Here is a 26,933-nt window from a genome sequence, read left to right as displayed (position 1 = left end):
TCTGCCCGAGTCCCTCGCGTGGATCTCAAACACATTCTCGCGTCAACAATAGCGTCGAGAGCCACCGAGGGCTTGTTTATGTTCCCCATGTAGACTCGAGGTTTAAGTCCGGGGCCGTAAATTGGGTCGGAGCCGCGACCGTTTGAGTTTAATATGCCCCCGAAGTTCCCGCTGTCACGTTTTAAAAGTTTGTTTTCCTGCCGGGAGTTAATGCCTGACGAGAGCAGAGGCCAAAACAACCCACAAAGTGGTTCGTCCACACAAATCTATTCAGCATGTGGGGCTCAGTTCGCTGACGCTGGAGCAGGATAAAAGGATTTTGGGGGGGTGTGGTGGTGGTGTTGGTGGGATTTTGTTGTCCAAAGACACGGTTGTGTTTGAACTTCTGAGGAGTCACTCGTGGCTTTTGTGTTCCAGGACTGTATGTTAATTGTGTGAGGCTGTTGATTGGCACGTTTGATGCCAGATGGTTCGCCCGCTCGGCATCCACTCGTCCTCCTCCACTCGTCCTCCTCCACTCGTCCTCCTCCACCTCAATATGCTCCACCAGTGCTAATGGAAAGTGTCTCCCTCTCTACTCCTGTGTGTGTCTGGGTGAAGTCAATGTGGAAAACGTCTGCCCCCTAGTGGTCGTATGAGCGACTTAACTCGGACACTCATGTTTAATATTAAATGAATGAGTGGCAGAATGTAAATGTAAATATGAGACGAGCTTGAATTTACATTCATGGTTGCATTTGTGTCAATAATTAGTTCTTAAACTTGAATTTTAACTTAGAACACATTCAGAAAAACATTTAAAATGTGTATTTTGTCCACCCTAAACTAATTACCTGTACGTGTCTGTGATAAAAAAATATATATGTATATGTATATAAATGCATTTTAATTCTTACAGTAAATTTTGATTGTGAAAAAAAACATGGATTTTCAGATTGAATTGAATCCCAAGAGAATCTCATTAAATATATAATAAACATTGTGATGATCAACCGCCGTTGAATGACGTTCACTCCTTGATAAGGAAATTGATGAAAATTACTTTTGATTACAAAACCATTTTTTAAATGTTGAAAATTCTTAAAAATTCTATCAAATGTTTTTTAGAAAATGACCAACAAACAACCAACTTGACCCGAGAAAATAAATAAGCACTTTTTTTTATACATGGAAATGAAAATGGTTTTTTTTCAGTATTTCCACATACTATAACAGTTTTTTGTCAGTTCAGTGAATGAAAAGAATCAACAATAATATAATAATCATGCATAAGGACATTTATAAAAGTAAAATCTGATACTGTGTGATGATTATATATATATATGAACAAGCGTTGACAAAATGACAAAACAGTCTGTTTCACCAAAAGCAACATTTTGTTGTAGAAAGAACAAACTAAACGTAACAGTTTGCTACCACGTCGTGTTCATGAGTCGCTGGTGAGTCTAAGTGCAGCTGCAGCTAAAGCTAACAAACTTACAGCAATAATTATCGTCAAGACAAAGTAGTTTGAGAGCGAGACCCCCTGCTGTGCTCAAGCCCTGAACCCCTGCACCATCAAGAGTCAACACTCCAGCTGCAGACGCAAGGAATGTTGGGGCCGGAGGACCAACTTTTTTTTTTCTTCTTCCCTCCACTGCCGGTGTGAATGTGAACGAGGCTGGTGTGGAGAGTGAAGCCAACATCTGCGCAGCACCCTGCTCGCCCCTCGTGGGCGAAACACTCGCTTTTTGTTCTGAAGTGCGACAATTAAGATATAAAATTCTTTTGATGCGACCATTTTTTTCTCCACACGTTCACCCCCGGGTCGAGCGTAATGAGACGGTCGCTGTATTCTCTCGCCCTCGGCCAATCAGGAGAGAGGACGGCGGAGAGAAGGGGGAGATAAAAAGCAACTTAGCATGTCTGTTGGTAATTTGCGGTTCTGTTTGGTTAAAGACGGACAATGGCGTCGGTGGAGGACCCGGCTGTGTGTTCAACAGCCCGGTGTGAACCGACACCTCGCTCCGCCTCACTGGCCGCCGCGCTGGTGGTCGTTCACACAAACTTTGTCTTTGTTCTCCGCCGGGTCACGGTTCATCATTCCTGCTGGATTGAAGAGAATCCACGCTTTTATCATCTCGACCACAGAGATCACGTCTGAGAGTGTTGACCTTGTAAAGAGTTTCCATTTTCTAACGTACAATCGCAGACACATGATTAGATCGACATGTTTGTATCAACATGACTGAAAGCTACGTTTTCTTGTCAGTATAACGTCATAAAACTTAAGTGGTTCTTATTTGGAAAAAATTAAACTGGAAAATGTCTAGATATCAGCCCTAAAATTCTACTTTTATGAGCTTATTTACTTTGTATGTAAATGTGTGTTTAGTTTTACCAGAAGAATCCACCTAGAAAATGAAGTTACATTTACAAATTACAGTTTTATCTTTCATGGGAAAAACTAGTGCCAACAGTATATTGAATGGTTGAATTTAACATCTTAAATATTGAAACTTTACATTTAGTTTAAAAAAAAAAAAGAATCATTTAAATTTTGAAGCATTAAAAAAAAAATGTTTTAATAAAATCATTTCAAGTCTTTTTTTTAAATACATTTTCTAAATTAATATTTTTTATTTCACACATTAAATTTGCAATTCAAATCTTAATTATTGAAAACAAAGTTTCTTAATTCAATATTTGTTAATTAAAACCTTTTAAATTCAATATAAAAATGTTCAAACTTTTTTTTTTTAATTCAACCCTTCAATATTCTCGTAGCACTGATATACTGCCATAGAAAAGAAAATGCTGATGCAACTCAAAATAGACCTGCTGCGACCTTGACTAGAAGCCTCTCTGGATTTAACAGAAAACATTGTAGACAGAACACCTTTCCATGGATACAAATGATTCTGAAATGAAGGGAAAGAATCGTCAACCTCACAGCCTTGTTGAGTCATGTGCAGCCGTTAAAGGGCTCTCTAGCGCCACCTTCTGTTAGTCATAACAAAAAATTGAATTGAGCAAAAGTTGCTGGTTCTTCTGGAGAGAACTTAAGATATTTGACTTGGAAAACTGTTCAGAAACATGATGAAAGTATATTTTATGCTTGAATTAAAGCAACACTACGTAACATTTTCAAATCTTTATTATTTTTTCATCTTTTCTGCGATGGTTGGTTTCATTTGAAGATGATCCTCACTGTGTAACGTCGCCTGGACGACCCGTCCAGAGACACAAGAGTGTCATGTGACCATCAAACTGATTTACAGAAGAGACAGTATTTTCATATGAACTACTGAGAGACATTTTTTTACCAGGAAGATAAAACCTGAAACTATCCAAAGATCTTATTTTGTAAACAAATGTACATGCAGTAAAATGGCAACCGTGCAACAAATAATTCACGACATTATCACTAATGTCTGGAGAACCAGAAACTAAACAAAATATATGTACTTTAAGGCAGCCTTTTAATCCTTCAAATGTCAGGACTATATTCACGGACCGACGTTCAGATAGAAAAAAGCATCACCTGCAAAAGAACTACAAAGTGCATTAAAAAATGATTTTAGCATAACGCTGAATCAGCAAGAGCACTAGACTGGTTTGAACTACATGTTTATATTGTCTAATATTTGATTGTATGCTGATGATGGTGTTCTGTATGTTTGTGTCTCCTAGCTTTTACTTTTTTCCAATGTATGAGTTTGTGTTTATGCATTATTTAAATGTAATGACGAAACAGAAGTTCTTTTTCTGAACAGTTTGTGTTTTACTCATTTTCACTGAGTTATTTAAGATAAAATCCGGTGTTTTTTACCCAAAATAAAACACCTTCCAGGCAGTAATAATCAGTGATGATCTGAAGAAGCTTCATGAAACAGTGACATTATGTTCAGAGTCCACTAGATGGCGGTCTCTGCACTATTTTCTATTTACTATATTCCTTTCTTTTGAACAACTATTCTAATGAAACATCACATCATTTTTAAACTGATGGCGCCACCTTCTGACCTCTAAACAACATGGCACTGCTTCATGATCTTCATCAGACCATCGCTAGTAATAACCAACAGAACGGATCATTTATTGTTTTGTTTTTTTGTTGTTGTTTTCCCAGGCCGCTAAAAAATGTCTGTCAGACCCGTACAGGTTTTAAGGGGTTAGAACTATCTATATTTACATGCAGGCGATGAAACAAGTTCATAGAATCCTCTTGTTCTCAACAAGCTCCTTGTGTTTGATCTGCTAAGTGTTAGCTTTAGCTTTAGCTCAAGAGCCTCTCAGTGGTTTTAAAGAAGCGTAACATTAGTTAAACTGGTGAGAAATAAGAGCGTTAATCAAAATTATCAATCACACCGACGGCATTGCTGAAGCTCCTACATTTATCAGTTTTAAGTCCAACTTATTGGAAGAAGTGTTTGCGTGGAAAAAAAGCGTCTGATGAGGCTAAAAATAGAGCCGGCGCTGGAACAAAAGATACAATCAAAAGAGCGTGTTCCAGCTGCTGATAATCATCCTGCAGAGGTTTGACTCGTGGATGTAAATGTGTGAACGTAAGAAAGTTCTCCCCAACGTGGAAGGAAATGAGATCTGGTGATGCGTCGAGGGGGTGTGAGGGGTGTGAGGGGGGCTTATCTCTTCGCCGCCTGGACATTTGTTAGCGTTCTCCATTCTCCTCGCTGCCCACTCCTGGTGTTATCGCTGACCTCTCCATGTCCCGGCGCTGCTCCCACGCCACGGCGGAAGATTGATGCAGACTCGGGATAATGCAATGCAGAGAGGGGAGAAGGAGCGACGAGAGGCGAAGGGAACATCCACGTTAGTTGTTCTTGGACAGATAAGCGGCGCGTGAGTGTAAATAATGAAGCGACTCCATCATATACTGCACATGTCAGTGGAGCTCCGGCAGGAAGTAGCTCAGAGGGAGAGAGGCAGGAACAAAGGGATGAGGGGTGAGGAGAGGAGAGTGGAAGGGAGTGAGAGATGTGGGAAAATAGCACTCTGATGTAATTAAAGTGGCGCAGTTGAAAGGCTGTACTTTAGCATCGTTCTCTGGGTCCACATGGAGGGGCTTTCAAGTCCATGGAAACACCAGCGAGAGCTGAACACAGGCTTGTGAGCCCAGAGTTCCACGTCCCATACTTATGAGGAGGGACTTTTGTTACAACAGGACGAGAGCAGGGAACGAGAGAAGTCATTCATCAGAGGAGCATTGTGGGTAACCGTAGGTAGTTAGTGTAACCTCTTTGATCATGTGTCCAAACGAGGCTTCAAGTTGTGGGTTTTATCACTAACTGAAAAATGATGAAGGTTGTTCCGGTGTCATTGTTAACTAGTGTTGAATCAGAAGTTCAAGTATTTCAAATTACTGTTGAAAATAGTTTTAATATTGTGTAAAAAATTGTTTGATTATAGTTGAAAATTGTTTGATTATAGTTTTAAAAAAATTGATTATGGTTAAAAATTGTTTGATTATAGTTGAAAATTGTTTGATTATAGTTGAAAATTGTTTGATTATAATTGATAATTGTTTGATTATAGTTGAAAATTGTTTGATTATAGTTGAAAATTGTTTGATGTTGAAAATTGTTTGATTATAGTTAAAAAAAAATTGATTATAGTTGAAAATTGTTTGATTATAGTTTAAAAAAAAATTGATTATAGTTGAAAAGTGTTTGATTATAGTTAAAAAAAATTGATTATAGTTGAAAATTGTTTGATTATAGTTGAAAATTGTTTGATTATAGTTTAAAAAAAATTGATTATAGTTGAAAATTGTTTGATTATAATTGATAATTGTTTGATTATAGTTGAAAATTGTTTGATTATAGTTGAAAATTGTTTGATTATAGTTAAAAAAAAATGTATTATAGTTGAAAAGTGTTTGATTATAATTGAAAATTGTTTGATTATAGTTGAAAATTGTTTGATTATAGTTTAAATAAAAATGTATTATAGTTGAAAAGTGTTTGATTATAATTGAAAATTGTTTGATTATAGTTGAAAATTGTTTGATTATAGTTGTAAATAGAGATTTACAGCTGGAAATTACAGTTTAAAATATTGATTAAAATATACAGTTCAAAAGGTTTGACTGTATTTTAAACATTCTATGATTTGAATTAATGATGTAATAAAAAGTGTAATGATTCAAAGTGTAACAAGAATCAAACTTTTAAACATGCAACAGATGGTGTCAGGTCAGTACAAACCAGTGCTTCAACAAATGTGACATTTGGAGTATTTTGTGAATCTTCAAAGTGTTGTTGACGTCTCGCCTGCTGTTTGTGTCGCTCTCCCGTCGCTCTCCTGTCGTTTCCTCGAAGGGCGACATTTTTTTGGGTCTTTTATTTTGAGGGAGACGCTCTGCTGCCCCCTACTGACAGCATTCATTTATTCATCCGACGTTCCTTCTCTTCTCTTGCTCTTCAAACCTTTTCCCAAACACATGAAACCTAATATCAGCTCCATCTGTTTCCAGTGAGCAAGACATGTTGATGTAATGCGAACACTTCCGTCGCGTTGGGGAAAAAAACTCAAGAGGTCAAGGTCACGTTGTTGAGCGAGGCGAGCATTTCTTTGGCTTTGAGCATGACAGCGCTGATGAAGCGGCGAGCCGGGGTCCGAGGGTAGCAGCTGACCTGCAGCAGGTGGCAGTGATCAATGAAAGCAGCTCCATCCAGTTCCGTGGACTGATCTCAGGCTCCGACACAGAGAGCCTGCGGGAGGTTCCGACGCAACCGGGCTCCACTTTTTTTTTCATCTCTTGTTCCGTCTTTTCATCTCTGATTTGAATCGAGCTCTCAGGACTCCGTCGCTAATGTAGCGAACCAGCTTCCTTTGTGGGGGATACGGCGGGATGAGCGTCTTTTGTGGGGGGGGTCGACGAGAAGAAGGACCAGCAGAGTCACCTCTTCTTTTTTTTACAATCTTTCTTCTATAAACGACGTAATTATGGAAATAATTCCTCTTTGTTTCGTGTCTCAGCGCCGGGACCGTAATGAATGGGTTCGTGAACGAGCGAACCAATTTTCAACGACAAGTGCGGGTCAGAGGGGCTTGTTTCAGGGGCTGAGAACGTCTGCAGCAGCTGAATTTCATTAGCTTTCATTAAAACTGAGGCCCCCGGTCTGAATGTGGGTACAAGTGCAGACCTGGAGTGGTCACTTCAGGTACTCACTACTGCCACTGTTGCGCGTACTTTTGATGAAACCTCCGCTTCTGTTACCATAGCTACCGTATCTGCTGTCGAGATGGTGTATTTCACCGTCAACCATTAGTGTCACGTTAAAATCAGGGCTGGATTTTCAAAGTATTATTTTTGGAGAATTTAGCCAAGCCCATAAACCACTACTTTTCCTACACGCTATTCGCCCGTACGATTCTAATATATTGATTTTCACAAGTTAACAGGCAGGTGGCGCTGTGGCAGGGAAAGCTCAAGTGCGAGACGGTAAATGTCTGAAGAAGGTTGTTTGTTTTCCGGAACAAGAGGTGGCGCTGTTGCACCAAATGGTGGATGCTAACCTTGCGTCAAACTAGAAGAAGTAAACAATGGTTTTATTTTGTTCTGTTTTAACATCAATAAATGGATGTAGAAACATGGAGACAGTTGGAGACTGACTGGCTTTTACTGCTGTGTTAAACATTTAAAATACGTTTGTGTAAATATCTTATTACTACAACGAGGACACCTGCTGCTTATTGACAGGAGCGACCGATGTACCAAATTATAATTCTTTCAGTTAGATTCAGCTTATACTCAGTCCAGAAATAACAGTAAATTACATTTAAAAAATAAACATTATAGTTGCCTGACAAATAAACAGTTTAACAAAAAATAACCATGGAATAATTCTAATATAGCTTGCTCACAACATGTTGAAGATCACCCACCCCACCTTTGATGTAGAAGTATTTGCAGCTTACAGTACGACACGATATATTTACACACTCTGGTATTTTCCGTAATGATTTTGGAAGATTTAGTGACATCTTGGGATCCTTTCACTATTTTGGTAACGTCTGTAGAACTGGAAGCCAAAATATGTCCAAATATCAGTTTTAAAAACAACTAGAGTTGGCTGTATCCTCTCGTCCTCAGTCATTGCCAGGTTCTAGCTGTTTTCGTTCCTTTAGCTGATGAATATTGATATATGTAGTGAAAAAAAAGTCTATATATACATATATTGATGTTAGTTTTCCCGCACCTCTAGAAGTCTTGGTAGTAAAACTAGGACCTACTAGGATGTATGTTAATGAGTACTTAACGCAGTATTAGCAAAAACAAACTGTAATTATAACATAGTTCCCCCCACACTAGTGATCTAAGGGGCTCTGAGGGTCTATCAAACACCACCAGAGCTTGTAAAAAAAATGCAGTTTTAAATAAATAACGAATACGAGCAACGTGTGGATCCAGGTTTAATTTCCAGGTTTTGCACACGTCCCTCAGTCTCCTGCGAGAGCCGGCAGGTACGCGTGAGTCGATTTAAAAACTCAAAAGCACAGAAGTCTATAAAGTTCCGACTCCTCTGCTCTTCCGGGGGATTGTGTTCCCTCATATGGAAGCAATTTTCGGCGTCTCATTTCCACCTCCGGGTATCTGTCGCTCTGACAATAGTCGACGCTCGCGTTTGAAACACGTTCGCAGCGAACGATAACACGTGGAGAAGTTAAGCCTCGTACACGCGCCTGTTCTGAACTCTTTACGACTCGGTTTGATGTTTACAGCGCCGCAGGACCCGCAGAGGTTTGAATCAGCAAACTGCAAATACCTTATTCTAAGTCCTCGGCTCGCAGCGCCCTGGAGGAGACGAAGCGACGTCCACCTCGGCTTCTCCTCGAACGCCCGCTCGAATATCCTCTGAAAGAAGTCGAGTCGGCGGAATTGAAGGAATTCTATTTCGCTTTTAGTGAATTCGACTGTGGCGACTGTGACTCGCCGTGTCAGTCGGTGTTAGATCCAGACGTCTGTCGCTGAGAAAAGGGCACGTCAGCCATTTTTATTTATTAACTGCTAATGACTGAGAACAAGCTACACATGGTTCTTTAAGTAAGTAAGTAAGTAAGTAATATTTATTTATATAGCGCTTTTCGAGACCAGGGTCACAAAGCGCTTAGACAATCAAAACAATACTCAAAAAAGTACATACTTTAAAGATCAAGATAATACTGAGAACAACACAGGAGTTCGAGAAATTCAAGGAAAAGCCTGAACAAATAGAAACGTCTTAAGGTGTTTCTTAAAGTAGAAAGTTGTCAGTAGATCCATCAAGCGCAAGGAGAGATGTTTATCATGTATCGCTCTCATCTTTTTAAGTCATCTGTCACACCTTCTTTTTTTTTTTAATCTATTCATGTTCTCCTAGTCATCAAAGGTCAGCAAATTAAAATTATTAAAAACTATGTCATTTTCTGTTCATTTATCGACCAACATAAGTCGTTTTTTAAAACTCTATATTAAATGCAACAAGGTTCTGTTTAAATTTAGCCTTTTTGCAAATTTGCGTGATTATTATTTAATTTTTTTTCACTCGCAAAGTAACTCTAGCTCAGTGATGTCAAACTTGGTTCTACGAGGGCCCAAAATCTTTAATCTGTGTCTCTTGGGGGCCAAACAATTATATATTTACTAGTGATGAAGCTTCATGAAACAGTGCCATGTTGTTTAGAGGTCATTAGGTGGCGCCATCACTTCAAAAAGGATGTAAAGTTTCATTAGAACAGAACAAAGGAAAATAGTTCAGTATGAACTGCTTTACGGCGAAAGGTCAGAGACGATGGTTGTATTCATTTCCATACGTTTCCCCAAAATTGCACATGCAGACTGTGGTTTATCTTTTTAGTCAATATTTTTTGATTGTTCAAGAGCTTTGTGACCCTGGTCTAGAAAAGCTCTCTATAAATATAAATGACTTACTGGACAATGCAACTACACTGCTCTACCAGTAGAGGGCACCATATATCCATTTTCATGAAGACATCTGACTCATCTTCTCTTTTTTTTTTTTTCTCTCCACGCAGAAGCTCCGGGTCAGGACTTCGTCACCCTGGACTACCGCCTGCGCTACTACCCGAGCATCACCTACGCCGTCATCGGCAGCGCCATCATCTTCGTCCTGGTGGTGGCGCTGCTGGCCCTGGTGCTCCACCACCAGAGGAAGAGAAGCGTCCTGCTGCCCCGCGGCGTCCTGGGAGGCTCGTCGCACCACCACCACCACCAGCCGCTGCTCCTGTCCCGGCTGGTCATCCTGGACCGGGGCCACGGTCCCGGCTCCTCCACCTCGGCCCAGTACTCGGCGTCTTCCCAAGAACTGCAGCTGCTGTCGGGGTCGCTGTTCCCCTCCGGACTGTCGCTGGACTCGCCGCCGTCGTACTCGCAGGCGGTCCTGGACGTCAGGTGAGAGAAGGTTTAGGGAAGTTGTTAAGGTGCATTCAGGTGCTTCGCTAATCGTAGGAAATCTCAGTGATGATTTGATAATCATGGTTTACGTGCCAGAAGGTCCGACAATGTGACTTTTTCTGTCTCCAGCCGGCCCCCCTGGTTCGACCTGCCCCCGCCTCCGTACCTGCAGAACGCTGCGTCCGATTCCGAGCTTCCACGATACGAAGCGACGCAGGAACCTCGGAGGTCGGAGAACCTCGCGGAACCCACAGAACAGAGCTCGGACTCAACAGTGGCGTCGAGTCACTTGTAGCTCTTAAGACTGAGGAGTGTGGCGTGACACGGGCGGACGATGCTGTGGCTCCCTCTGCTGGACACTTTCCACAGCAGCTTCTCATGACCGTCGCTCTAGATTATGGGTTATTTTGGATTTAACTAATCATAGTTAATGCTTTTTTTCTTCCACTGTGTAGAACATTTTATACAATAGAATTTCATCAGTTTTGGAAGAAAAACGATCACATGTTTGTATTCGCAACAAAAAACCTTGTTAACGAAAGAATGTTTAAGAGTCAAGCAGTCATTCCAGGAAGAATCATTATTTAAAGACCAATTCTTTTGAAATCCAGAAGATTCTGGTCCCGAGCGTGAAGCAGACCGGGTCACCGAATGTTAGCGATTGTTGGCAGCAGCGTGTAAATAGAAGTATTTAAAGTGTACGAGGAGAATGTTGGCGAAGATAATCATCAATGAAAGCATCAAAACCAAAGAGCCTGACGTTCAGTTTCCTCGACTGAAGATGTGAAGCGATGATGGTACTGTCGGGTACTTTGTCCCGGCTTTTTTATTCTGTGTACAATTAAAATAATAATCACACTGTGATGGCAAACCTTTTTTTTTTCTCTACCAATAGCGCCCCCTACTGAGCTCTGGAAAATGAAGGTGCTGCTTCTTAGAGCACTGTGGCTGCACCCACTTCTTCGCCTCTTATACTGATCCCAAATATGTTATTATACTCTAGTCACACTAGTATGCGATACATAAAACTATTTTTTTTATTCTTAACTTATCTCAACAATCAATATCTGTGTATTGTTGAATATTAATATTGTTTTCATTCATCTGGTATTCATAAAAAAAACATGTATTTCTTTGTTTTTAAATGACACTACTATAATTGACACATCATGTAGTACTCAATTTCAGCCACTAGATGGTGGTATATGACTTCCTATAAGGCGATGTACTTAACGTGTCAAACATGATCAACAGTTTTCTTTTTTTCTTTTTACTGAAAACACGTCAAAGAGTTTGATAAAGGTTGTGATGTTTGTCGTCATGGCAACTATGGGAAAAAAGCAGCATTAGAAAAAAAGTGATGAACATTTATCAGATTCATAGATGAACGTCGACAGTTGAGATGATATCAAAGACTTACGTTATGAGTTATGAAATTTAAGATGCTGACTGGCCCTCACTTTTCTCCTCCTCCTCCTCCTCTTCCTCTTCCTCCTCTTCTTCCCCTTCTTCCCCCTCCTCCTCTTCTTCCTCCTCTTCTTCTTCCTCTTCATCTTCACGGTGATGCTGAGGCCCATGTTTGTTCAGCTCTCAACAGCAGACTTTAATTAAAAGCCTCCGTCTCACGGCAGCTGCTCTCATAGTTTCACGAGGTCAGACCCTCTTGTGTCAACGACAGGTTACTAGCATCACTTGCTGTGTTACTAGCATCACTTGCTGTGTTACTAGCATCACTAGCCGTGTTACTAGCATTCTGAAGTTTACCCGAACAACAGCCAAGGATTCAAAAATTCATCTAAAATAATTAAAAATGTTGTTTAACCAACAAACCAAAGTAACGGAAAACTTAAATAAAGTTTTTTTATTGGTACTTTTAGTGGTTAAATGCTTCAAAAGTTAAGCTAACGAACTACGCAAACATGAAAGACGCTCAATTACTAATGCTAATACACTTTGCTAGTCACTCACGAAAACACATAATAAACATCAAGTTTGTTCAGGTATCCAAGATTGTTCTTTTCAGATCGGTCGGACTTTATTGATTAAAAGTTGTAGCGTTATTAACAGTTATAGCTAAGCGCTAACAGCAATTAGCAAGTGCTAAAACCAACGCTCTTCCTGGTTAAGGTTTGACGGATGTTCCAGCAATTAAAACGCTCTTCTCGCTTTGGGCGCTAATTGCGTAGACTTTAGCTACTAGAAACGGCAATTATCAAATTCAGCTGCGCAACACCACTGTGCTAATGGCTACGTAGAGAAAACTAGTATTGAAATGACGGGATTGTTTATATTTACGAAACTAATTAACATAATTATATGAAAATAAGTTTTTACAGTTTATACCAGCTAGCGTTAAATTAGCTCTCGGTATGCTACATGATAGCTTGAGAGAAAAGCAAAAGTGAAACATTTGGACTTCAAATTAAAGTTGAAATGAAAATAATTTCCCAAAGAGACTCATGTCAACAATGTTGCTATTGTTTTGCGAACTCTTTACGACGTTAATCTTCGTTCGGGGTCTCGAAGTTGTGAGAGCAGATCCTGAGCGAACACTTGGCTGCAGAGCGAGCGCCGCCGCAGATAAGATGTTTTCACATGTAAATGCTGCGAGTGCGCAGTATTGTTGGTGGGCTGCAGCTCTGAGGGTCCGCCAGCGCCGCTCTTATCAGATGAAGAGCAGGCCTCGGCGGGGAGTGGGTGGGGGGGTCGACGAGGGGGACCCGGGGTCTCGGGTAGGGTTGAGGGGGACGACGGGAGAATGGAACAGCTGGCGGAGTCACGCGTGCAACCCCGAAAACATACAGAGCCCAGACACGCTGAGCACGGTGGGAAATCTCCCAGTGAAGAGATCCACACACACACACACACACACACACACACACACACACACACACACACACACACACACACACACACACACACACACACACACACACACACACACACACACACACACACACACACACACACACACACACACACACACACACACACACACACACATACTGGACAATCAAACACACATTTGTGTTTGACTGGACAATCAAACACACATTTCCATACAGGCGTCTCTAGGTGCTCACACACTCCGGTGACCCCTAAACTATCATCACTACGAGGAGCTCAAACTTCCCTAGAGACGGTTTCCTCAGAGTACTCCGAGGTCCTGCAACATCATGAACGAGCTTGTAGGTGTTCGCTGGAGATGGTTTACTCTGTAACCTCTGTCTTGTCTGTGGATGTCTCTGTGTGTTTTTTGTGTTTGTTTTCTTATGTGTGTTTCATTTAATTTTTGTCAGTCTTTGCATATTAATGTGTGTGTATGATTTTATAGCTGGCAGTGTGTGTGTTATCCAATGTGAGTTTATGTGTAAATCCTTGGTTTGGTGTCTATACAAGACTTTGTGTATGTCTCTGTGTGTGTGTGTGTGCAAGTATGTCTGTCTTCAAATTATATTTTAACATTGTTTTGGAGTGTGTGTACATTTGTCTGTGTGTGTACATGTGTGAGTGTTCTTGCTTGTCTTCAGATTGTTTGGAAACTGTGTTTGTGTGTGTCTGTCAGTGTGATTGTGTGTCTATGTGTTTATTTGTCTTCAGACAGTCTTTTCACATTGTGTTGGTCTATATTTACATTTACATGTACATTTGTGTGTCTGTCGGCGTGTTTGCATGCAAGTGTGAGTGTTTGTGTTTAGATTGTAATTGGACATTGTGTTGGTGTGTGTGTACATTTGTGTCTCTGTCAGTGGGTTTGTGTGTGTGTCGGTCCATAGACAGTCTTTTGACATTGTGTTGGTCTATATTTACATTTGTGTGTCTGTCGGCGTGTTTGCATGCAAGTGTGAGTGTTTGTCTTTAGATTGTAATTGGACATTGTGTTGGTGTGTGTGTACATTTGTGTCTCCGTCAGTTAGTTTGTTTGTGTGTGTCTGTCCTTAGACAGGCTTTTGACATTGTGTTGATCTATATGTACATTTGTGTGTCTGTCCATGTGTTTGCATGAATGTGTGATTGTTTGTCTATAGATTGTAATTGGACGTTGTGTTGGTGTGTGTGTACATTTGTGTCTCTGTCAGTGTGTTTATCCTTAGACAGTCCTTTGACATTGTGTTGGTCTATATGTACATTTTTGTGTCTGTCAGTGTGTTTGTTTGTGTGCGTTTGACTTTGTTTTCAGATTTTACTTGGACAATGTGTTGGTCTATGTGTACATTTGTGTGAGTGCACGTTTTTTGTCTGTACAATTGTATTTGTAATGATGTATAATGGTGTGTGTTTGCATCATGTTTGTGCATGTGTTTTCAATCTAATCTTCATCAAGATATAGTTGTGAACATTTTTATGTATGTGTGCAACCATGTGTGTGTGTGTTCGTCGTGTTTAAATTCATTTATAAATTCATAAATTCAGTTTTGGGCAATGTTTTAGTGTATGTGGACATTTTTGTTTTTTTGTGTGCGTGTGTTTGCGTGTTTCTGTGCCTGTTTCTGTGTCTTCAAATTGTATTCTAGGCCTGGTTTTGGTGTGTGTATTTTTGTTGGTTTGTTTATAAAAAAAAAGTTGTATGACATCTTCATGAACGTGTACATCCATGTGTGCGTTTGTGCTCATCGACAGTGTGCGTCTGCGGTTGTCAAACTCTGAACAGAACATCTCAGAATGTCACTCAGTGCCTCCACATGCCGATGGACGCTACGATCCCTCACACACACACACATGCGAGTGTGTATACATGCATAAGTCAGTGGCGCATTAGCAGCTGAAACAGAAACACTTCCCTGCCTCACACAAGAGTGGGGGTCCTGCCTCTTGTCCTCTCCTTTCAGCCCCGGATCTTAAGCACCACAACTAGCATGCTAATAGTAATCCCAGAGGGCCCGACCACTTTTTGTCACGGACCCTCAGAAGACGCCTCACTCCGGGCACCGGGTGACGGCCTGGGCAGCCAGCAATGCCGCCCGGACTTCGGTCCAAAGTCCGGTGGGGGGGACGCCAGCGGGTTGCCGGGTCCCCCCTGATTGGAATCCGACGGGCGGAAGATTGGCGTCTGCCTCGCTTTTCTTTCGGTGGTTCTGCCTGAGTGTGACGCGGGAGGCTCGGTCCGTCCTTGTTGTGTTGCTGAAAAGTGAAAGTGTGCTGCGTTGTGTGCAGCAGGTGGTCTTGATGTGTCAACAAAGGGGCTCCGGGTTAATCTGATGGACTACAGTGAGGCCTGGCCACTTTCACCAGCGTGTCCCTGAGGTCCCATTGAGTGACCGCCACAACAATCTGAAGCATTCCAAACAAAACAAACTCCGGCAGATAAAGGAGCAGCTACCATTGATCCTTATCACGACCCGACCGGATCAAAGTCGGCAGCGACAGTCCCGACATGTTCCTGGAGGTCAAAAATAGTGTCATTTTTTTTTTTTTTTTTTAAAAGGCGTTGCTGCAGTGACGACTTGTCTCTTCGGATTAGGACATTCCAGTTTGCAGAGTGGACAGCGGGAGACGGAAGTGCTATTGGAGGAAAACATTCCTGAGTGCAGGTGCAAGTGGAGAGACCAGCTGAGCCGCCGAGTCCCTCAGGAATTACAGAACTCACTGGAGAACCACATGGAATCATCCCTAATCTGAGTCATCAATAATTCTAATTTATTCAACAACGTTGACCGTATATAATCCGGGTTAACATGCTGATAACTCGTGTGAGTGTATCGTGAGCCTGTTGCAGTGCATTATGAGCATCACAGCAAATCGATTTTAAGTAAAAAATGACTTGATGATGATAAACTGCATTAATAAAGAATAAAATAGAAAAAGCAATTGTTTATAAAAGTTTAAGTTTAAAAAGGATGCCAGAAGGATGAAAAAGTTTCTAAAAACAAGAATAATTTCCTGATACAAAAAAAACTACAATGTTTTTCTCACCCTATTGATGGATTATTTTAACAATTTAGCAATTGGGGTGTTATATTTGCCCATTATTATCTTCAAATAAGATGTTTTTCGAGACTGAAATTAAACTGATAGTTCACCTGAAATTCAAATTTCACTCATTTTCTACTCACACTCATGTCGACTAAGGGTTGGGATTATTTTCAGAGTAATCCGTTCCATTTTGGAGTTATAGACAAAACATGTTGTTCATTTTAATGTAGCAGCTGATGCTCAGTGGTTGCGTCTTTATCTTCGACCAAAATTACCCATTTAAAAACATCCAAATACCTCCATTCTTCTCGTCTAGTAATTACTGTGTACTGTAATGTAATTATTAATATATATATATATATATATATATTAAGTTTGTTTTAAGCAGAAGCTGCTAGTCAGTCCATTAGCATTACTTGCAATGTGTTTGAATCAGGAAAAAACTTCAAGCAAGAGCTGAGAGACTTGAAACAGACTGTTTCCTCTTGTCCTCAGTCATTAACAGGATATTGACATTTTTCAATTCAATTGTCAAATCATAAGAAAGTTATCTTGAGACAAGTTTTAAGTTTAAGTAAGACTAGATTGGAGAAAAGAAAAACAGATCCCAGAGAATCAACAATGAGTGAATCACAATGGTGCGAGGAAAAACTTTCTTATAGAAGGCAGAAAACTCGAGCAGAACCAGACTCAGTGTTGACAGCCACCTGCTGTGACCGGCTTAAAGGGTTGAGAAAAGTTAAAGGGGGATGAAGTTACAGAAGAAAGGAGAGTAAAGAGTACGGCAGCAGAGTCCTGGGAGGGTCGTGGAGAGAAAATAGTCATGACACATCGTATCGGTCGTAAACACTTAAGACCAGGATTTCTTCAATGGCATAGAATATTGAAGATTCTAATTCCTGTCCTGCCACAGAAGCAAACCCACTCAACAATTGCTCAAGAGAATAAAACCAGGCGCTTCAAGTACAAAGTGCACTGAATCCTTCGAGTGGAAGAAGGTTGTGCTTTTACGATGAAGAGGCGGAAAAAAATGCATAATTTCAGAGCATAATGTTGAAGTTTTACGTAACGTATTTGAATATAAAAGAATGTACGAGCCTCAAAAGCAACCAGAGCCACAACGATGTAATTGGTAATATAAAAGAGCTACTATCAGAACCAAGAGAGCTTCTTCTATCCAGAGCTCTCTGGTCCACTCGAGACATCAGAAGCGTGACGAATGATGTGGTCTTGGAAATGGATGATGGCTTAAATGGACCACGTGTGTGGCACGGTACGAGGATCACATGATTATTTTAGACAACCCGTCTAGTCCTGGTTCTATACTGTCGCGTATGAAATATTGCGGCCTCCTCCCAGCTCCGTACGCTCATCCGTCTTCCGCCTACCCCCCCACCCCTCAGAGACCACGATCCATGTATAGCAGCACCTACACACATGAACGCACCACCAACACTTTGCTATGAAAACCTTGGACTTTTACTTCCCTATTGTCCTTCAAAGACTCCAATACATCACGGCCACGCTGACATTTCCGTGCATATTTATAGTGGGAGTTTGCTGCGGTCGGCAGTATTCATTAGAAAAGATCAGCTGGAGGTTTTTGGATCCCCCACGATCCCGAGAAGTCATTCTTCTTCCTCCTCTACGTGTACGGTGATGTCGAACAATTCCCCACCCGCCGCACCGTCCTCCGACAGTTCCTCTCCTCCCTCGCACGCTTCTCTCAGAACTCCCCTCTGAGCTATTCCACGCTGAAGGGGAACCGAACCCCCCGACTCCAAATCCACCCACCACCCATGGCCACACCACGCTTCGCACGTTCCACGCAGACAGGGAGCACGACACTGGGGCCCCCCTCCCACTGCATCTCGCTCTATGCCCCAGCCCACCCCCCCTCCAAGTTCATCCAATGCCCCCCAGTTCCATCCATCATATCTGCCCCCCTACTGGCCTCTATCACAAACCCACAAAGGAGGCAAAGAAAAGAAAAAGCCCCAAAAAGGCGAGAAGAATACGGCCGCTACCATGCAGAACAGCGCCGACCCGAGGACCGTCTTTTGTCCCCCCCGGCCTCTCCTCGCCTGGTCTCTCCTGCAAACACACCCTCTCCTCGGCGAGAACAACAGCCCCCGGTTTCTGGGGGTGGACCTGAGCGGCGCTTCTATCTAAAGCGGTATAGTTTGTCGCCTTCAATGGCCCCATGGTCACCAGCAGACCCTTGTGTGAGGAGCTGTCACACGGGGCCGCCCTCGCCCTCCCCTTGCGGCTACGGACGCTCCCTCTGGGGGGCAGCATGAACCCCAAAAACTTTGGAAACCAGGGGCCCCTGACTGATTTGCTCCATGGAGTGTAAAAACCTCAGGTGAGGGGTGGGGGGGGGGGGACACATCTGCAGGCAGGATTTACAGAAAAGTAGATTTACCTACAAAGACGACTTTTGTTTGACAGCTGCAGGAATTTATTTGTGACGGCAAAAGAAAGGAGCTTTTATACTTCGAGAAATAAAAAAAAGAAAGAAGGAATAAAGTGGAGAAACCCCAAAAAGGTGAATAGGCAGCAGTCGTTTTAGCCACAAACAAAAGCTGGTGCTTTTTCTGTGGAAGCTGATGTTCGGAGCTGCTTTTGTGGACGAAAGCAAGAGAGGGAAGTCCACGCTTTGGTCACGTCCACTCCCACCGCTGATAGAGCAGCGCTCACTGCTGGACACGGCTGTTAGAGACGTCCAGCAGCTGGATTGGAGGAAGATTAACGACGGAGGAGGCAGCTACGAAGAAGTGCAACAAGTTTAATGAAAAATCACTCAAATAAACTCTGGACTGACCAGCCTTGCAAACTATTTTGAGTCACTCAATTACTCACAACTGACATCATTTCCAGAGGAAATATGAGTCTAATCCACCTTTAAGTTATAGTTACTTTAAAAAATTGACATGGCTGCCAAATATTCTGTCATTACTCACTCTGGCCAGCTGGAGGCACTATTCTCAGTTGTCTTATTTTACAATAAAGAACAGCCACAATCTCTACTTCAACATTCGTCAGTCATAACCATTTTCCTTTATTGCTCTCAGTGTCATGTTTAGTCAAGTTTGTTGTTGTTTCAAATACAGATAAGAAAACGTAACTGACTCCAGTGGATTAATTCTGCTGATCATGCAATTTACTAGAGAAGTTTGAGTTGCCTCTGGCCAAATATCACACTCCTATAGTTTGTGTCTGCAAGAAAAGATCAGGACGGTATCTTTTTTTTTTTTTCATATTTCTGTTCACTTGTCTCGAAATCTTTAAGTAAAACGGACTAGGTCAGGGTCTGTCGTGCGAAACCCCCTTCGTCCAACACTTTAAGATTTTTTTTTCTCCCATTAGAAACTTCTGTTCTACTACATTTTGGATCAACTACCGACATTTTCTATTTTATTCTATTTTAATTCAGGCCCATCAAATGGATGGATGGTTAGATTTTGATTCTGATTGTTGGTGGAAGGAGCTAAGAGTCGCGACTATAAAGAGGGGCAACAGTTGTGTGTTTTTCTTATGGAAAATATTTCTTGGTAAATAAAAGTGTAGATGAAGTGATCAGTTGAAAAAAAGCAGTGAAAGGAATGTGATCCTTTAATAAAAAGAGTGGTAAAAGGGGAGAAGTAAACACACACTAATGGAAGCGTGACTGACCACAGTCCAGTGCCATTCACCCGAAAGACAATAGTCTGCTGCTGAGACTTCAAAAAAAAAAGAAGAAGCTGTTTTCTGTTGTGTGGCGAGTATCCCGGGTCGCACAGATTGCAGTTTTCCCAGGTGAACGTCGCCATACGGCGCGCCGCGTCTTCAAGCTCATTAAAGAGCTCCATTAGAAAGCGTTCAGCAGGGAGTGCATTCCCCCAGACTCTGGTGCGAGGGCACGGAGCCATCATGCCTGAAGGGCCCCGGGGTGGGGACCTATGCTAAACGGGCCGAGGGAATCGCACCAGAAGGAGATGACGCCTTTTCTTCGTGGACGACCAGTTGCTGTGCGCGAGGGCAGGGGGAGCGGGTGTGAGAGTGTGCAACAGCTTGTTGTGTTCCCCGGCGCAGGAATTCAACTGTTGACTCGAAGAAGCAAATATAAAAAGTTGAAAGGTTCAAAGTGTTGGTGAGTGAAGTCAGTGACTCCCCCTGGTGGACAGAATCTTCAAATATCACTTTCCATTGATTCAACTGACCACAGACCACTATGGTGTGTGTGTGTGTGTGTGTGTGTGTGCGACTGTGTGTGCGCTGGGGGTGGCATTCTTGTGTACTATTGTGTGCTAGAGTGTAGAGTAGATGTATGTGCATTTAAATGTGTGTGTAGCAATGGTTCTGCTTCCACCCCTGATGGTTATAAATGAGAGTCGTGTCACCGCCTGAGACCCTGAGCCATCTGTGTACACCCCAAATTATCTCACTTTGTACAAACACACGCACACACACACGCACGCACACACACACGCACGCACACAAATGTGAAAACGGTAATGAGAACCATAATTGATCAAACAAAAAAGTATATACAAATTATTAATAAACACACAGATATGCTCACACTCAAAGATATAAGCACAACAATACACACGCACACAAACAGCATACACATAAATGCAAACAGGTTATGCACATATAAGACACACATGAAAATTCTCACATGCCACACAAATTACAAGATAAAACCAAAGAAATGCAAACAGATATACACACAGTCAAAACCAAATACTCACTAAAAAAAAAAAATCTATCAGCCAACTAGCTAAACATTAATGATTGGTTGATGAGGCCTCATGAAACGGCTGATGATGTATCATGATACAGTGTCTTCATTTTGAAAGGACTACAAGGAATGTCAGGTTTCATTCAGAATTATTCGATCAGAGCCAAAGATATCGAAGCAGAGACTGGTGGCCTATTAAAATAAGCACACTGTATCGTGATACATCAATAGCCGTTTCATGAGGCCTCATCCGACCATCACTAATACACACACAGATAACTAATGAAACATTAACGGAATATGAGCCTAAAGCACGATGATACCCAAAGTTGCCAAATAAGTAGTGAGTCAATGAAGAATCATGATCCCTTTTTTCAGTCCACTAGATGGCACTCTCCATGGTATAATATATTGCTTTCAACAGAAACTGTGTGTGGAAGAAATATCCCGTCTGAAATCAAGAGAGGAGACGCAATGTTTCACGGGGACGAGGCAACCACTTCCTGCTGAATAAGACCTTCTGTAAGGGTGCAGACGAAGGGTCCAAACTTTTTCTAGGTCTCCCCAAAAAACATGATTGATGCCCCCTTTAAGACGATTCATCAGGCGGCTCTCTTGCCTGGTCCCTCCAGTGGGCAGAGCGGCGATACGTGCACGCTAGAAGGAAAAAGCAACGGAGGAAGGAGAGTCACATATTTATAGAGGATTCATTTCTCTCTGCTGACATTCACCAACTCCTGCTTCAGCGAATAGTCTTTTGGCAGCCGGGCGAGATAAATGGCCGTCCAATCAGACTTATTTTAGCTCCGCGGGTATAAACATCAACTGGCCCACATAGGTGAGCAGCCTCATGAATCACGGGGCCATTAAGAAGAAAGTGACCCTTGGATGGAAGCGTGAGCCGAGGACGGATCCCCGACTACAGTAGGAGTTGAATAATAAAGGCTGTTGCTGGGGCGACTTGTGACGGTATGTTGTCATGTTGTAGACAAAAGCAGCGAGTGAGAGGATTGCTGTCCGTGCAGCTGTGATTTCACAACCCTGTTGGAGGACAGTAGAGGGGAGAAGATGGGAGGAAAGGATTGAGCTAAGATTTAAAGATGAAGATGATCGGTAAGAGGATATTGACCAAGTACCTGGGTGACCAAGTGATGTATTTGTCGCGACTGAAATGTAAGTTAGAAAGTAAGTGATTTGTATTTATAGAGCGCTTTTCCAGACCAGGGTCACAAAGCGCTTAAACAATCCAAACAATATTCAATAAAATATATACTTTAAAGGTCAAGATAAAACTGATAACAACACAGGAGTTCAAGAAAATCAAGGAAAATCCTGAACAATAAAAATGTTTTAAGATGTTTCTTGAAGGAGTCAGTAGATCCATCAAGCGCAAAGAGAGAAGAAGATCGTTCCAAAGCTTAGCCTAGCTCTCCTCTGGTCCTGAACCGTGTTCAGGAACCATCAGTAGATTCTGATCCACAGACCTCAGAGCTGGAGTGTAAGGCTGGATCAGATCACTGATGGAAGGAGGAGCCTGACCATGAATAGATCTGAAAGTAAGAACCAGAGTTTTTAAATTGATTTTAAAGTTGATCCTGAAAGAAACTGGAAGCCAGTGAAGAGTTTTAAGGATCGTAGAAATGTGAGTTCTTCTACTAGAGCGGGTCAGAATTCTCGCTGCATCTTCATGTATCCACCAGTTCGTCCCCACACCCAACGATCAGGAAACAAAGCGGCTGTAAACTAGCGCAGTTGTAAAAGACAAAGAATAAAAGAGTCAAAGCACGCCAGGAACCTCTAAAAAGGGGGTCAAAACGGCAGAAGACCGAACTCTTGACCTCTGTGGTGACCGAGCGCGGCAGCCTTTTAAAAAAAAAAACAATACAGTCATAATCAGTGTGTAGGAGTGTGTGTGTGTGTGGTGGCTGCCTTTCGCAAACATCTACCCCATCGATAATCACGCCAGCCCAGACTCTCTTCAGGCCCGGACCCTCGAGTGCTCCGGCCAACAAAAGACACCTTCCACCCCGGCGTCCTCCCTCAGAGGAGACGGAGGAGCATCAGCTCATCCCTTTTTAATCCAGGCTGCACAGAGAGACACTTCACTGAAGAGGTGCGAAAAATCCACTGATCAGGGGCTTAAGATACAAACTACAAAAGACCTGTTGGTTCTCCTGTCGGGGTCACCGCGGGCAGGAACAGGGCGACAATCTGTGCCTGTGCATTGTGAGGCGCAAACACTCCTTCAACGGATGTGTAACCAATACTTTCAACTAAACCATCTCGAAAATACACCAGCAGTGAAACTCGTCGTTCGCAGATATATCTGAAGGTTGTGCGTCTGCGGCGGCGATAAGTTTGTGCAGCAGCATTTCGGCGTCTCCTCCCGCGGCTAATGAGTGGCGTTCCTCCTCTCCAGCGGGCCCTGGCAGTCCTTTTGCTTCGGGGCTGGAGCCGCTCGCTTTTCTCATGCTAATCACACACTTTGTCCCGGGGAGGATAATCCTGCACGGGGCTTTGTGCGGGCCCCAGAGGAGAGCCCCACAAGGTCGACCCCGCTTCACAAAGAGCCCAAAGCAAGGCAAGCAGCGCCCCACTCCAGGGCCTGCGCTCGCAGACACGTACGCCCCAAAATTGCATGCTTACACACACTCATTAGTTAGTCTCCATTTCAACAGCCAGGAGTCATTAAAACCGTCCGCTTGGGCGTCAACACTCCTGCACACTCTGGACATGTGACCAGCAACCTGTGACGACATCTGACCCCAGCAACCTGTGACGACATCTGACCCCAACAAATGCTGATATATATATATATATATATATATATATATATGCTTGTATAGAACATACCAAAATTTTGATGGAGCCGACTTTTATATTGGAGTTTAGCTTTTGTCACTTAATGTTAGGAAGCAAAGGGTTAAAGATACTTGGTACCATAGTGTCATGGGTTCTGACATTCATGGTAGTTACCAAATGAAAATATTAGGGATTCGCTGCACTCTCACTCAGAATCGGAATTTACCACGCAAGCTGTCTCAATCACGCAAAAATTTGCCCCAAAATAATACGACTGTATTTTCCGCACTATAAGACGCACTTAAAGCCTTTAAATTTCTCAAAAAACGACAGTGCGCCTTATAATCCGGAGCGCCTTATATATGAACATTACCAGCGGGGTGACTTGTTTACAAACACTTTCATGACTCTGCGCCGACTGAGCCGACACAGCGTGGGCGGAATTACGTCATTGCGTCATCACAGGGTGGGATTTAAGACGCACGTCAAATCATGGTGGACGTTCTATGGAGTAAGATTACTGCCACCTTTTTGAGCGAGTGTGTCTTGGTTGCTCAAATACGTTGTTTTTTTTTCGCAAAATCACTCTGATACTACTGGCTGGAAGAGGAGTTAAGATGTCATAATGGACTCTCATAACCTCTTGTTCGCCCAGATTTATGACGGGGGAGAACTTTATAAAGTAATATATTCAAAACATCTTCATGATGAGAGACTTACTGCATCTTGGAGAAGAAAACTTCATCATTTAAAACGTGAGTGAGGAGAAGTGGGGTTTGATATTATATTCCTTTAACCACCGTTTTGGGCACCGTTTAAGTCACAGGACTGTTTCAAAGGTACCGGTTTGGCACCGTATGTAATAAAACCTAAATAATACTCATCACTGGAGTTCAGCATCTTTACTCTTTTTTTGTTCAACCTTTGATCTCACAAAGGCAAAGTTTCGTTTTACTTACTTCAGGCTTTACATTAGTGACATAATAAAGCTACATGCTCAGTCTAGTTTGTTCCAAATGTTAGCGCCTGAAGCAGAGACATCAATCACACTCACGTTAAAAATAATATACACAATATTAGGTATAACATGTATATTTTAATGTATCAGCGCATTATGGGAAGTAGGAACACAGTTTTACCAGCATGGAATTGCATGCATTTGACATTCAAGCTTGTATAGAAATCTGCTCTTATCAAGAGCCAAGTGTCACATATTTCAAAACCTCAGCAACACTTAACAAATGAAAATGTGTCTCTGCATGTTTTAAACTATTATTATTTATAAACATATATATTCAGATTTCCCATCAGACTTCTGCTTCTGACATTTTGATGCAGGGGAGATAACTATGTAATAATAATGATACATTTTATTTAAATAAACCTTTCTAGACACTCAAGATCATCCAGATACATTTAAAACAGCAGCATGTATAATAAGTCTCTAAATAAATATGTGCATATATATATATATACTGTATATATATCTACAATTAATCATCCATATACTATCAAAGTTTATTAATGATATAAATATCTGAGTATTTATATTATTGATAAACTTTCCCTCTCTGAATACTTGATCCTAAATTCTGAGCTCTTATTAGTAAACAAATGACAATTAGAGGAAAAACTACCCATAATGCCGTACATCAGTTTGTCAATTTACTTACATAGCGCTTTGTGTGGACCTGAAAATTGAAATGATGTTGAATAAAACCAGTGATCCAATGACCCAACACCGTTATTGGCAGGGATTTTAACAGTAACTACAGGTTTGAACTTCATAAATCATTTGTTGGTTTGTTAAGTTTGTTCGAGATATCGTTTGACATCATGTGACCTACAAAAAAAAGTGCAGTACCAGAATCTAAAATAGCGAGTTGTTGGCACTAAATCCAGACTTTCACATGGACACTTCTCAGCATATGATGATCTTGGCAGCTCTCCGCTCACGTCGATGTGAAACGTGTAATAAATCGGTAATAAGCCTGAAGCAGTAAAAAAGGGTTCAGGGTTTGGCACGATAAGGAGGTATGGAGATCAGAGAAACCTTTTTGGAGGGAAATAAAGATGGAAGACAGGCTTGAACAAGTTCAGGTCTAAATCAAGAATGATCCAAATGTGGAGGAATGGTTAGAGGGTTTTCGTCGCTTTTAATAATATTCAAGCGTGAGGAGAAAAAAGAATGTAAATTGATGTGAACCAATAACCTCGACTGACTTTCTTTCGTTGTACTTGCATGTTGACTTAAGCTTCAAAAGCGAGAAGGTGGAGGCAGCAACTGAATCTTTTGCAAATACTAATTAACAAAAATACATTTTAAGCATTAAATTAGGAAAAAAAATTAAAAGACAAATCCTTAATTTAAATCTTAGCAGCATACATGCAGCCCTTTGACTGTATTTATGTGGCCCTGATTAGGTTAAACATCATGAACAAACAAAATAAATACCGAAATTAAAAAGCCTTTAAATTTCTCAAAAAATGACAGTGCGCCGTATTATCCGGAGCGCTTTATATATGAAGATTACCTGGTGGGTGACTTGTTTACAAACCCTTTCATGACTCTGCGCCGACTGAGACGACACGCCGTGGGCAGGATTACATCATTGCGTCATCACAGGGTGGGATTAACGACGCACGACACATCATGGCTGACATCTAAGGAGTAAGATTACTGCCACCGGTTTGAGCGAGTGTGTAATCACTCTGCTGCGCTCTCAACCAGTCACACACGTGCGTTCAACATGTCGTACACGCGCGCTCTAGCCGTCATACATGTGCTCAACTTCTCTGCTGCGAACTTAACATTTGTCTGCTCATAATACCAGTCTCAAGCGCTGCTGCTTGAAGCCTTTTAATCATCATTTGAACATCGTTACCATGGGAGTGAACAGAGTTGTCAGAACGCTTAATAAAGTTTGACTTTATCTGACTGTTTTGTTGACATTCCCTTTAGCACAGCTTTGACTGTATCTTTTATTCTATGCGCCTTCTAATCCGGTGCGCCCCATTTATGAAATCAGTTCTAAAATAGACCATTCATTGAAGGTGAGCCTTATAATCCGGTGCGCCTAATAGTGCGGTATA

General features: G+C 41.8%; 1 protein-coding gene across 1 annotated transcript in view; it reads left to right on the top strand.

Annotated features, from left to right (window-relative positions):
- ldlrad3 (low density lipoprotein receptor class A domain containing 3) overlaps positions 1 to 11,240 on the top strand; it is an 81,444-nt gene extending 70,204 nt beyond the window's left edge. Inside the window, exons 5-6 of the mRNA XM_087797593.1 lie at positions 10,021 to 10,396; positions 10,529 to 11,240. Of these exons, the coding sequence (XP_087653719.1) occupies positions 10,021 to 10,396; positions 10,529 to 10,694 (542 nt within the window). The 3' untranslated portion in view covers positions 10,695 to 11,240. The remainder of the gene's footprint in view (positions 1 to 10,020; positions 10,397 to 10,528) is intronic.
- The last annotated feature ends 15,693 nt before the right edge of the window (positions 11,241 to 26,933 follow it).

The sequence above is a fragment of the Callionymus lyra genome, chromosome 8, assembly GCF_982586985.1.
Source record: "Callionymus lyra chromosome 8, fCalLyr1.hap1.1, whole genome shotgun sequence".
Lineage (NCBI taxonomy): Eukaryota > Metazoa > Chordata > Actinopteri > Syngnathiformes > Callionymidae > Callionymus > Callionymus lyra.
The sequence above is the reverse complement of the archived record's forward strand: the minus strand, read 5'-3'. Positions and strand labels throughout refer to the sequence as shown.